The sequence below is a fragment of the Pelobates fuscus genome, chromosome 11, assembly GCF_036172605.1.
Source record: "Pelobates fuscus isolate aPelFus1 chromosome 11, aPelFus1.pri, whole genome shotgun sequence".
NCBI lineage: Eukaryota > Metazoa > Chordata > Amphibia > Anura > Pelobatidae > Pelobates > Pelobates fuscus.
The window spans coordinates 114,263,385-114,277,198 of record NC_086327.1 but is presented as its reverse complement, the minus strand read 5'-3'; the positions used below and the strand labels follow the sequence as shown (position 1 = coordinate 114,277,198).

Here is a 13,814-nt window from a genome sequence, read left to right as displayed (position 1 = left end):
TTTGCAAACAGGGTAAACAAAACACGGGGAAAAGTCCTAATAATTACCTTGTCTATTAATAATATCAACCAGAATATCTATTACTATTATTGTACCAGTTCTTCCAATACCCGCACTGCAAAAAAAGAAAGATACATGTTAGTCGGGGCAGCCAGAATGGACACGTTAAGCTCCGTATCATCAATGTGTTTACAACAGTTCTGGTCAAATACATATCTCTGGCTGCTGGGGAATTTAAATTTGAGCACCCCTGGTATAGATACCTGCAGTGTACTACTATAGGTCCAGCCTGTGGAGTGCAATTTTGAGCTGTATTAATTTCTTCCAGGAAACACAATACCCCACCGGGTTCATTCGGAACTCCGTGATCAGGCCAGCTCAGGTACTGATAATGCCAAATACGTCTTGGTGGCTCATCCTACATAGAATTACATATAAATCAAATGGTCAATGCACAATTCTTCATTCTTGCAGCCACAATACAAAATATGTCAGCTGGTGTGATAATTGATAAGAATGAATTTTAGATAAGCTCCGTTTTATTCTTCAATGATTCCATCTATACATTGTGATACCTGAATTGCTAGCTATAGTATAGATATGGGGATCTATAGATTACAAAATTATATTTATTACATTTTTCACACTGGCAGAGTCACAGGACAATGCAAACTCAATTTGACAATATACTCATTTTACGTATACCAATTATTTTCCATAGTAGGAAATTGTTACATTGTAAGCACTAAATGATAAAATGATAAAAAAAGTTTTAAATGTCAATCTTTTGTTTGTTGGATTTATGCCATACTACAAGTAATCTATAATCTATTATTTTTCCCATTTTGAATTGTTATACGACATCTCATTTTGACAGATCTAAAAATTATGATATAGTTTACGCGATCTCCATCACTATAATTACAGCAAAGTCAGCAGTGCTATTGAGATGTCATCACAGGAGCAGGTTTCAAGAACTCTGATCTGCATGTCAGCCTCTAAAAACACAATAAACCGACACTAATACATCCATTATCAAATTACGTATGGCTCAGCTACTGTGCATGGAAATTACTTTTTTCCACTAAACTGACAGTGGCTGATGGCAAAGGCTGAAAACACAGTAAAAATGCACACACACACACACACACAAAAAAAAGCAATATTTTCTGCATAATTTCTTCTTGTACCATGTGCAAGTCGATAACCATCTTTACATTTTCCTTTGCACAATATTTTTCTTTTCATCTTGACCCCCCCCCCCCCCCAAAAAAACCTCCAAACAAAATCAGTCTACATTTCAACAAGCTACCCAAGCAAACCATGCTGCCACTTACCCTGTCTACGCGAGACATCTGCAGCTCTCTCAAGATGTAGTCCTTTTCTAAATGCACACCCAAACTCTGCACCACGATGCAGCCGTAGTCTTTGGAACAATTTTCATCTGGCCAATAACAAAAACATTTTTTCTGTAGAACCAAATAAAAAGAGATACAGAGAAATGAAATGTGACAAAGCAGGTTAAACATCTGAGCACATGAGGTTATTAAGGAACAAATTATTTGATATCTAAATTTCACTGTAAAACACAGATGATGATCATCATCAATATGTGCTATCAACACCAACATAATAACCTTTTATTATAATCTATATTAGCTAAAAGTCCTTCCTCTTGTTAAATGAAACAGTAATGTGACTTAAAAAAAAAAAAAAAAAAAAAAAAAGACCCCCGTCACAGGTAAAACCTTCGTTTAGAGTCTGGTGGCCGCAGGATGCAGTGGAAGGTAGTTTTACTTCCCTTGCGGTTACCACCTTTATCTTTTTTCCAGGGACCCTCTTCATCTGCCAGAAGCCACAGGAGAACAACAGTGAGGTCTATGGAGAATCCCGTGAAACTGCAGGAGCCTCCATAGGTCATCTTTCACAACGGGTGAAACCTGGCCGTCACTTGTGACATCTTCTGGGATCGGACAAAAGTTGACCGTGGCACTGCCTTTAGAGACAGTAGTCCCTACTTTGTCTTATATCTTTGGAATGTGTTAGAACTTCAACAAAATTAAAACTAAGTCAGCAAATGTTTATCTTTAACCCCTTAAGGACCAAACTTCTGGAATAAAAGGGAATCATGACGTGTCACACACACGTCGTGTGTCCTTAAGGGGTTAAGAAACACTCAAGTTACAGAACCACTTTAATATTCTCATAGAAATGTCAAGGTTTTTTTTTAAGGAATTAATTTTTATGCACTATTGCATTTTGGATATGTGCTCTTGCCTTTTGGACTGGTGGTGGCTAATCTAAAAAAAATATATAGATATTTGTTAACTGAATTTCTAATGATAATTAGCCAGGCCTTGAACTATCTGACCATCATGGGAATATTAGTTCAGACATTGTAAACCATTGTCACCTGTAAGTTATCAAAGGGTCAATATTCGATTTATTCAGAGAAGAACAGTATTGCACAATCTTTAGATATGCATGTATATAACTTACCCTGGACCGCTCCATTTCTTTGGTAGTCATGACTATTACATGCGTGTTCTCTTGATAAACCATATTCCAGAAGTCGCACACCGTGTTCTGCAGACAGCCCTGTGTGGCAATATACACTTTGTACAGCTGAGAACCTCGGGAGTCATCTAAGTTACTCTGAAGTAAGAAAACACGCCGGTGATTGGTCGTTTTAAGCAGGCGCTGATTAATAACGGAGTTTGACTGATCATTTGATTCCAAAAATCCCTGTGATTATAACAATGCTGGTATTCAGCATAGTGAATTGCAACTGCTACCTCAAAAGAACCAAATTGGTAAAATGAATAAATGAATGATCTAGGTTTCCTGCTTGGCTATTCTGGCTTACCATTTGACATTCGCTTTGAAATTCTGACAAATCACACTTTAACGAATTATGATGATAGACAGAGGAGCCATACATGCTGTGTTAAAATGCAAACTATCTGCACAAACATTAAGAGTTACAAAATCAAAATATATAGAAATCCAAAATAAATTACATGTGCAATACAATGTTTTGCTACTACAGCACAGTATCTTTCTACACTATATATCTTACCCATCCTTATCTAATTTTCTCAATATTTCCTTTCTGATGTGAATCATTTTACAACAATTCCCACTCCACCCCCCTTTTATTTTATTTTTTTTATTCAAATTGTTTTATTATTCATTCTGGTGGATAGATTCTCCATGAAAACCTTATCCTGTTCTTGTTCTTGTTAGGGTGTGAAAAGTTCATATAGAAGATTTGTTACATCCCTAAACACACACTTAGACCCCACTGTACCTTAACCCCTTAAGGACACATGACATGTCTGACACGTCATGATTCCCTTTTATTCCAGAAGTTCGGTCCTTAAGGGGTTAAATCCTCTATATAAGAAACCATAATACATATTATAAGGTAAGTAATGTGGTGGGGCCACCTAAATTATGGTTAGCAGCGTCCATCAGTTAATTCTACCGTGGCTCATTCACTAAACTTTGAATTGTAGCGATATGAAATCTGAATAGTGATATTCAAGCTAAAACCGTAAAGCTGGGACGATTGCGGAGTGATTTCCAAATCAGAACTTTAGCCTACATGCTGCCATTCGCATTCGTATTTTACTTCAATAAATAAACCAGCACTACATTTGCCTCAGTGCCATGTGATGGCCAAGTAACCGTTTTAGAACACAGTTGAGTTACGGGAGGTATGATTTAGCTCCCGACTGATTCCTCTCTTGCAACTGTCCTTAGTCTAATACTATCCTTACTTTTTTGTGTCATTTTACCCCACTCCCTCTAGAATGTAAGCTCATTGAGCAGGGCCCTCAACCCCTCTGTTCCGGTGTGTCCAGCTTGTCTGGTTACAACTACATGTCTATTCGTCCACCCATTGTAAAGTGCTGCGGAATTTGATGGCGCTCTATAAATATTATAATAATAATTTGATGCAGAAAGTAGTGTAGATCATCTACAAATAAACATAGAAATAGATATTTTGATTGAAATGTTTACAGCAGCAACAGCAAGGGGAAATCGAGTCAGAATAACACTGCTAAATAAAGCAACACTGCTTTACAATATAGATTATTAAACCATCACAAAGGTGCAACAAGCAAATCGCCAATAAAAATATTAGCAATGCAAGATGATGAAACAGTCATCAAGTTAGAATTAAAGCCAACAGAGACAGGAATGCGCCCTCTATATTTTTCAAACGAGTTCAGCTATTTGTCATTGTTGCATCCTGAACAGAGGGTATTAGAAAGCATTAACCAGGCAATATAAATCACTCAGATGTTTTAAATGATTCACCAGCTGCCAGTCAGCTTGAATGACACCTCTCTCTATCGGATGGCAGAGTCACCTTAGGTATGTGCATGTGCCAAAAGGAAGCTCGCAGCAAAATACATTCGTTATCAGTATGGGGACGGTGCTCTTACCTTGATATAATTTGCATTGATGTAATCAGATCCTGGTATGCTTTCGTCGACGTCTCGCAGAGCTACCCGTGTTGTGTCGACTGGGAAAAACACAAGAGAGGAAACCGGTACATTGTGCAAACTTGGAAAACGAGGGAGGGACTATTCCTTTACTACTACTCTATATTAAACATAATTAAACTATGTTTGGAGATAACCCATTAACATTAACTTTATCCCTTCACAGTTTATAGTTCAAGATGGTCCCCCGACCCGGTCTACCTGCACAAAGTGTGTTATAACGTAAAGAATTTCTCCAACCCTCTTCTAGTCTATTATATAATACCCTATGGATATTACAAAAATGTTCAAGGAGCGTTTTAAAATAAAACGTATTTACTTTGAAAGCACAACGCTGTGTCTGAGCTCCTGGGAACCATGCCGAAGTCCAAATCAATGGCTTCACTATATCACCCACCTTTTTTCCTCTACCCTCTCTTCCCTCTTCTTCCTCCCTCCCCACCTGCCCCGTTTCCTCTCTATCCATGTGCCTGTGCTCTCTATCCATCGGCGGCTTATCTGACCGATTCTGGCTGATCCCTTTACTCCTGATCCATCAATAGCCACATACCCACGTGACTCATAGGCATAGCCATTGCCCAAACAGCTTTCCTAGGTCCTGGGAATTAATTCACAATAAAGGAAGTGTAAACATTACAAGACTTTTTACAGGAACTGTTTAGGAAGGCTGTGCACGTTACATGCAGGAAGGTGTGACTAAGGCTGTAAAAATAAAGTATGTTAACTCCTAAATGGCAGATAATTGGGCAATAAGACTGCAAGGACATGACCTGTACACCAAACATGCTTAAAAAATTACTTTAAGCAGTCATTAAATGTGCCAAAGCCTGGGTAACATGACAGTATTGATCAGTTAGGATTTTAAACATAATATTAATCTAGGAACGCAACGTCATTTTCCATCTCAACAGAACAAAGCAATTTCACGAAGAATCAGGTTACTGGAATGTAAACGTCAGCGGGACTTACAAGGTAAAATATTTTTATATCTATTCTTGCTTTTGTTCTCTGGCCTTTGACCCTCTTTTCTGGGGTAGAGTAATTTGCACTCCTGCTGCTGAAGCATCTGTGGAGAAATAAATAGAGTAAAAAAAATAAATTTTAACAAAAAACAAACATGCACAAGAGAGTTTGACAGCCAAAATGTGTTACGCCAACCAATTACTGGTGAAGCTCAATCAGTTTGGAATCGAAAACGTAACATTAAATTAGGATTTGTGTAATATTGTTATGAGCTGTGAAGAGCCTGCAGACATTGAATACATCCCTTACAGCAATTTCTTCCAAAATAACATATAGATCACCTTCAGCTTCACACTACTTCGCACATCAAACACTCCAAGTATGTGTGATTTTATTTATAGAGATTAGTTCACTCTGAGCAAGAACAGGGACATTCTACCGTGTGATTTAATTTATCAAGAAATCAGCAAAATAAAACCTTTATTCCAGCACATTCATTTAATCTGTGCTACCATAGAAAAAAAAAAAAGCTTACTTCAAACTCTTCCCAGAATCCCTGTTTGGCCTTCTCTGTATTGTCAGCCATTTTGTTCAGCTCCCGGACTCTTGTTTCAATGTTGGCTGCGTTGATCCGAGTTGCATTAAATGGCTGTTTGGGAAAACCAGGAGGAAAATAAAATTGAAAGACTTGAGCCCTTAATAGCCAAAAGATGTATTTTCCTAACCTCTTGAAGGAAAATGGACCAACAGGGATATTTATTGCAACCAAGAACCTGCTCAAATTATTTTTATACCCACAGGAATTAGAACTAAAAAGTTGTCTCTGTTGTTCCTGTGCAGTCCTGGTATAAATCAGATTTTTGTATTATCTAGACTTTTCTGGATAACAAAGCATAAAACATAGCTACAAAATTAGAAGGTAAAACAATGTATTAAAACAATGTATTGTTAAGGTTTTAAATCTTTCTAGCTCACTATTTGAAATAAACTTATCTATAAAGCAACAGAAAGCCATTCTTGATTTGACAGGGCTTTTAACTTTATTATATTGTGTAGTACTGTAAAAGTTTATCAACTTTTGGTTTGTTTGTTTTCGTTTTAGTACAAAAACTAGAAACATTCTGGTTCTGTCCTAAAGGCAGTGTTGTCTTATTTGTTTTAAGGTAGTCGCAGCCCACGTGCGTTTTTGGGAGCTTGTTCACACCCATGTTCACAGGTAATGTAGGAGCTGTGTTTTTTATTGGTTACCTGTTTAAGATGCACCACAGCTCCTGACTTCTCCACCATTGGATTCTTTTTGTAATGCTCCAATAGGTCAGTCAATGTATCGAAACGTTCACCACCTCCAACATCGTATTTCCCATCCGGCTGACAACAGTAAAACATAGTATTAAAGTCAAATGGCAGGTAGGAGCAGATATATTTTTTTTTTATCATCTTCTCTTTGATGGCTACCTGAAATCGGATCATCACATGGGTGACACGAGATTTACGCTCCCCGTTCTCCAGTTTTTCCTCACTAGTCAGGACGGACAGCACAAAATCTCCTGGCTTGCTCTGACTTTCCCGCACCAGAAAACTGCCAGGTTTTCCCTTTTCCAGCAAAAGCTTTTCAGCTTCTCGGCCAGATAGGTGACCATGGTACCACCTAAAATTACCAAAAACAGCTAAATTAGGTTTCATGAGTTTGTTTCTTATAAACAAATATAGGTGAAATTAAGTTTGGTATAACTTGAAAGAACGCTTGCACATCTTAACATAGGTTGATAGCATTAGTCTAGATCAGTGGTAGTCAACCTTTGGCACTCCGGATGTTGTAGACTACATCTCCTATGATGCTCTTACAGCAAAAATGCTGTCAAAGTAGTCATGTAGTCCACAACATCTGGAGAGTCAATGCCTTCACCTGTTCTAGATGATCCACTTACAAAAGGTATGATGATACGGATTTTATCCAATTCTTATGCTTGGACATATTTGGACTCTACTGGTAAATTTTCTCCCATTAAGGCAGCCACATGTGTTGAAAAATTGCAGTAAGGGAAAAAAATTAAACACTCCAGGAATCTAAGTAAATGCGGTTTGTTTTAATGAATCCATTTGCATAAATAATAAATAAAACCCCAAATAAATTGATTGAAACATTTTTAAATAAACTACAATAGAATGCTCCACCTGTTTTGTTGTGTGTTTTTAAGGAGAGCGAGAAATTAAAGTGTAAAATGTGGCTGTAAGATTTCCCAAAATATCTTCTCACAGATTTCTACTTGTGCATACATGTGCATTTGTACTGCCAAAGTCGTTTCATAACTACGAAAAATAATGAAAACCAATTGGAACAGCTTATTGGAAACCACCAGCAGCTCTCATTCATTCGTGCAAACGGAGAGCTGCACACGGTGGGATACCATCCATCCTCATTAAAAGATTAACATGCGAGTTAGACACTGTAATACAGTAATTATCCCACTGAAAGCAATGAAACTAGGGGACTGATTTCTATTGGTTTCAGTGGACACTGCTGGAGTATGATCAGATACCAGTATGATAAATCATTTTTCTTTAATGCATCTATTCTGCATTGGCAACATAAAAGTATACAAGATATATAATAAATCCACATTGAGTTACTTTTTTCTCTTCTAAGTTTTAGAATTTTAAAAATGGATATATGCATATAGATACCAAGAACGAGCGATGCATTAATTCAATACCAAAATAGAACAGTCGGATATGTATCCAACAGGGTGGATAAGGCTGCGCAGCTAAACATATACACAGGCTATCAGAGCCTACGATAATACTAGGACCAACTGAACCAAACCACTAATTTTAAATAAAAAGCATACACAAAAAACAGACATGCAGAGCATTCAAAAGTGAAAAATAGTCTCACTTTAGACTCTGCAGTATTTTTCCTTTAAAATAAAGATCACACGGGCTAGATTAGTTGCCTTGTTGACAAGGAAAAGGGAAGAACAGCCAGCCAGTAGCAAAAGGATCTAATAGAAGAGGGGTTCCCAACCAAGTCCTCAAGTACTCCCTACCAGTCCAGGAATTAGGGATTACCCTGTTGTGTCAAATTGTATTTTTTCCTTTTCTAAAAACACCTTAGACACTACTGGGTAACCCCTAAATCTTGGACTGTTGGGGGATACTTGAGGACTGGGTTATGAACCACTAATAGAAGAACCCAGTGAGTTTTGCATCATTTCAGTGTAAAGACCAAGAACTACCAGTGGTCCAGCAGACAGCAATGGCAATGCACTGGAGCCTAGTGACCTCAAGAGTCTTAATGCAGATTTTCTTTGGTAATGGAATAAATATATCAATGCCACTTCATCCAGTATCTAAACCAACAATTACAAATATATATATATCAAAGTTGTAATAATTCAGCACCTTCACCAGGTCCCAGGTTACATGATCAGACAGGAAAAGTCACAGACAGTAGTTTTGAAACAACGGAACTCTAAGAAAGTACAGACAGGCTTTTGCTTCCAAGACTGTGGTCAAAGTAGCGCTACGAGTGGTCATTAACTACATGAAACATGAGAAACATGCCTGTATAGGGGACCTGTCTGATACCAGCCATAAGAAGACAGAATTGGCCAAGTCTCGAATCAATCCAGATTTTCATTGTAATCCGTCTCAGGATGTTAAAATTTCCAGGCACAGTAACCCCTAGGAACCCATTCAATTATGTGTTACAAATTGATTCACATGTAATGCCTTGTTTAAAATGGCACATGAAAAAAATACCACAATCTATAAATGTTGTTTTTATTAAGTATCCAGTCTTGTGGTTCAGACACAGACTGTGGTTAAAACCCACATACATACACACAGCTTTCATCGATCAGATCTCCGGCTAGCAGAAAATCAGACATTGCAAACTGTCGAATCAACAATGCAAACTGTCGAATCAACAATGCAGCCAAGCTCTGTATGATTGCTCTTTGAGAGTTTGTACACACATGGTTGGAGTCCTACCTAATCCATGCTTTTTCTGGCAGGCTAGCAAGCTTTCCAAGGATTAATTTCCAATACTTAGCTTTCCTAAAAGGAGCAGGTTTAAAGATTTTACACTGGTGTGGCTCGAGTATATAGCCAGAAGATTTATAGGTTAACTAAATATTGCACCCCCCCCCTATAATTGTTATAGTCAGTCCCTTGAGGCTTTTTGCTGTAAGCAAGGTCTTTTCAGAGAAAAGGCAGTGTTTACTTCAAAGACTAGAGATACGTCCACCTCTAATGTTGAAAAGGAAGTTGTGAAACGCGTCCAGGGCTTTCACACTCTTTTTTGGGGTAGTCTTCTTGGTGGTGTCTTCCCTGTCTGGCAGTTGCAAGTAGTCCGGCTAATTGATATTTTCCAAACATTTTTTTTTTTTTGTTTTCTCTTTTGCTGGGAAATTTGTGTTATCTCCGTGCACTACAATGTTTTGGTGTGATATGCCTGTACTACCTTTAGCATCTATTAAGGCTGCAGGGACAGCATGATACCATGACGTTTTAATATGCATTCTTTTTTTTTTTTTTTTTATCAATAAATGTGCACTCTTTTCGTATACATAATTTTTCTGTGGATTATAATTTGGGATTATCTATGTGTGCGGACCAACATGCACTTATTGTGACACGATACCTCCATTCACCACTCCTCAGATGGTTACTGGAGGTGCTTCCTGGGGCAGTACTGTACATTCTGCATGGAGATGTTGAACTTTCATCATAGAGATGCATTTGATTCAAAGTATCTCTATGAGGTGATGGTGATTGGCCAGGGTAGCGTTTGTCCCCACCCTGCCATCTTGACAATTGGAGCCAATCTAACGCTACCCCTTTGAGAAATCATTGGATTGGCTGTAATCATCAATTTTGATGTCAGCCAAAGAGGCTGATTGAAGGCAGAGCCAGCGCCATCAGACCTGTGGAGAGCTGAAAATAAGGTAAATTTTAACCCTACTGTTAGAGAAGTTTTATTTGGGCATGAAATAGAAACGAAAAAACTAAAAGATAAAAAGGTGAAACAAAGTCGTCGTCGTCCCCTCCCCTCCGTAGCTGGTACCAATCCCAAACAAAGTGTTCAGAAAGTATCTATGAACTCGATACATTATGCAGAGAATTACAAACAAATGCATATTAAAAGGAAAACAGATTAATGTATTCACTATAACTTCCAGAACTATTCTAGCTGAAATAAATCTAGGACAAAAAGGACAATACCACTTTTTATTCCAACTTCTGGGTTCCACCTGGACTTAAATATTTATGCTAGAACATACTCTGCAAAGACACATTTGAGACACAAAACAGGGACACCTTTAGAAGTTAAATGTGGTGTTTACAACAGCAGGAAAGTGACTGCTTGGCCGATTGTTAATGAAGTAAAACGGATTGATGCCTTCAAACGGCTGGATGTTTGAGTCATGGACATTTAGCATCACAACCTGCAAAATCGCTACTTCAACCCAAAGTAAAGAGCCATTGTTAGACTTGAAACAGCCGCTCTCCATATCCCAGCGATAATGCCATGGCACTATCTTTCTAGAAATTTGAGCCCAATGATGGATTGGTGGATTCAGTGACCACTTAACATTGGCACTTCAGTTTACAAACATCTCAAGTGCCAAGACGAACCACTGCTGAAGTATGAGCCATAACTGAATTACACAAGGGGCACAAATGCGGACACTTGAAGCACACAGACTGAACCCACCTGGGAAATTCCAGGGTTTAGATTCTAGTCTAGATTGACTTTAAATGGCCATTTCTCAGGAGGTGAAATCTACAGCAGATTCTTACTGGTAACGACTCTAAACGAGAGCTTTTTAAAATTGTATTAGTTAGAATGTCCTCTCAATGGCTTGATAAAGTTCCATCTATATGGTTCAGCCTTTAAAGGTAATTCATTTGTAATTATTAAATATGCATGTATTCACCTTTAATTCACTAGGATCCTAATGAGAATTGAGACCGTTAAAAGATTTTGTGATTCACTAACAATATGACTGAATACTGGACTACATTTCTGACCAGACGGCTAACCCAAAGACTATTGTTACGAACGCTGGTATATTAAAGTACCTTGTTCGCCGATTCCTCCCGAACTGCTAAGCCTTTAGTGATTATAGTTGCAGTTCGGGTGTAGATACGAATAGTTCCAGACGAATGCAGCATCCAAGTAGTTTCTCCCCAGCAAGTAGATAGCTACCCAAATATGAGCCTAGACTTCATGAAGGATACAACAGGAATGAATCTTTATTGTGCCACACAGGTTTTTATGCAATTCTCCAGGCCAGAGGAACACCCCCTGGACCTGATAGAAAACAGGGACATAACTTATTACAGCCAATGACAATGTAGGGACAAACAGTGACACTCCCGGTACAAACCGTTAATTCCCTCCTCTCTGCCTGGAAATAATTAGGTCAGATAAAGTAATAACTTAATTATCTCCAGGCAGAGGGAACATAATTTTCACATAACTTGGAAAACACCCCAAAACATCCAGGACCCCCATAAATGTCACATTCCCTCATAGCCCTGATCAGGGTGACCAACATATCCAAAAATCACCCAGATCAATTTAGGGTTTTTCGAATTTCATGGAAGTCACATTTGACCGACCACACACGAGGCTCCTGCCCCAAACAGTTCCATGAGTTTAGGCTGTGTGGTCAGTCTATTTCAAAAGTGTGAAATAAACAAATAAAATCACAAACAGAGCCCCCTGGCTCATAGGAGCGATTGTTCCCTTGTTTTTAGTTCCAAACACTCGACGACCAAGTCCCGCTGCCTTCTTTTGTGCTAACAAGATGGCCGTTGTTTTCTCGCACATGTGGCGTTCTGCTATACGAACGGCGGCCACCCAGAGAGAGCACTCAAACGACTGTTCCCTTTGTAGATAATGAGCCAGGGGTGTGGTCGGTGTTCGGTAATTTCAGCTACCAAACTAATAAAACATAAAAAGTCACGAATGGCCCTAAAGGTCTCGAATTAAAAGGGTTATTTTCTTCGCAACTAAAATCAGTAATATTAGCAGTTTTATGTCCAATCTGCCCAACCTCAACTTTTCAGCTTTATTGTGTGCCAAATAGGTGAAGGTACACACTTCAAATAAGTGTTAAATTGTTAAAATATGAAAGTTATCAGGTTTAGAAGATTTATAGAAAGTGTATGAATTAAGAGAAGGAGGAACAGGAAAGATATTTCGATTTTTATTCCAAGACCAGCGCCTCGCCAAAAAACAACAACTCATTAACCTGGGTAATAAAAAGATAACTCTAAACTGAGAAAAAAAAAATACTATTTTCACGAACAGAAAGGAAATGCCACAAGTTTCCTTCTACCTATCTTGCAGAAGAGAAGTTGGAGCTTTAATATGTTAGGTGAGGATTTTACAGCAGGATTATGTCACTGCAGTAAAATTAGCCATTTTTACATAACTGAGCAATGCCTTAGATACCAGCATAAAAGAAGCCCAATTAAAACCAATTAAATTTAGTGCAATTGGTGATAGCTCGTGGGGTGAATAGCAAAATTTACAAGTAACACATTGCAGAGTCCTTGGGCACTTAATTAAAGAGTCAACATAGATTTATGACTTTGTGATAAATGGGTCTCCAGAGGACTTTGTTTTTTGGCTACAATGTGACAGTTCTCATGCCTTGCTATTTTAAGTCAATCCACCAGGTGTCCCCAGAGTTACATATCTGAACATGCGCGCACACACAGAGAAGGTGTGATAACATTTGGAATAGAATGAAACGTGGCCTGCATCAAGTGGCAACTACAACTATTCACACAACATAACTTGCAATTGTTTAGAGAGTACTGCGATGACAATTTCCATTCTCATAGCATTTTAAACCTTTCAAGACTGTGTATTTAGCAATAGGGCTATCAATTCAAAAACTTTTTGCCTACATCTAATTGGGGGAGGGTATATTATGGTACCTGGAGTGCACCTTTAATGGAATACTGTGGACAATTCTAGTCTGCCTACACTAAATTTGATCTCAAGGACATTATCCATATTGCTTTTAATTACACAAATCCTACCTAAAAAATGTCTTCACTCCATGTAATAGCTTGTCCTGTTTATATATCTCATGATCAGCGATGCCTTGAGAAAGGTGGGGTACAAATTGTACCCAAGTAAACTTAAGATAAGCAGATTATTACCAATATCTATATAAAAACATTATTGATTATTCAATAAAATCTGGATTTTAGCAAATTAATTCCAAATGTCAAAATTTAGGTTAAAATGGTCAGGCTTTGACAATAGCAAGGTTTTTTATACATTATTCCAAGTCAGCTATTTTAGCCTCA

At 38.1% G+C, this 13,814-nt stretch overlaps 1 protein-coding gene across 2 annotated transcripts in view; it reads right to left on the bottom strand.

The window, feature by feature from the left end:
* The window catches only part of LOC134578043 (tyrosine-protein phosphatase non-receptor type 11-like), a 97,696-nt gene that overhangs the window by 4,712 nt on the left and 79,170 nt on the right, over positions 1-13,814 (bottom strand). For both annotated transcript variants that reach the window (XM_063437013.1, XM_063437014.1), the window contains exons 4-12: positions 6,933-7,125; positions 6,726-6,845; positions 6,013-6,126; positions 5,484-5,580; positions 4,455-4,534; positions 2,500-2,655; positions 1,338-1,469; positions 264-418; positions 48-115 (exon numbers count right to left, since the gene is read on the bottom strand). In XM_063437013.1, coding sequence (XP_063293083.1) covers positions 48-115; positions 264-418; positions 1,338-1,469; positions 2,500-2,655; positions 4,455-4,534; positions 5,484-5,580; positions 6,013-6,126; positions 6,726-6,845; positions 6,933-7,125 — 1,115 coding nt within the window. The remainder of the gene's footprint in view (positions 1-47; positions 116-263; positions 419-1,337; positions 1,470-2,499; positions 2,656-4,454; positions 4,535-5,483; positions 5,581-6,012; positions 6,127-6,725; positions 6,846-6,932; positions 7,126-13,814) is intronic.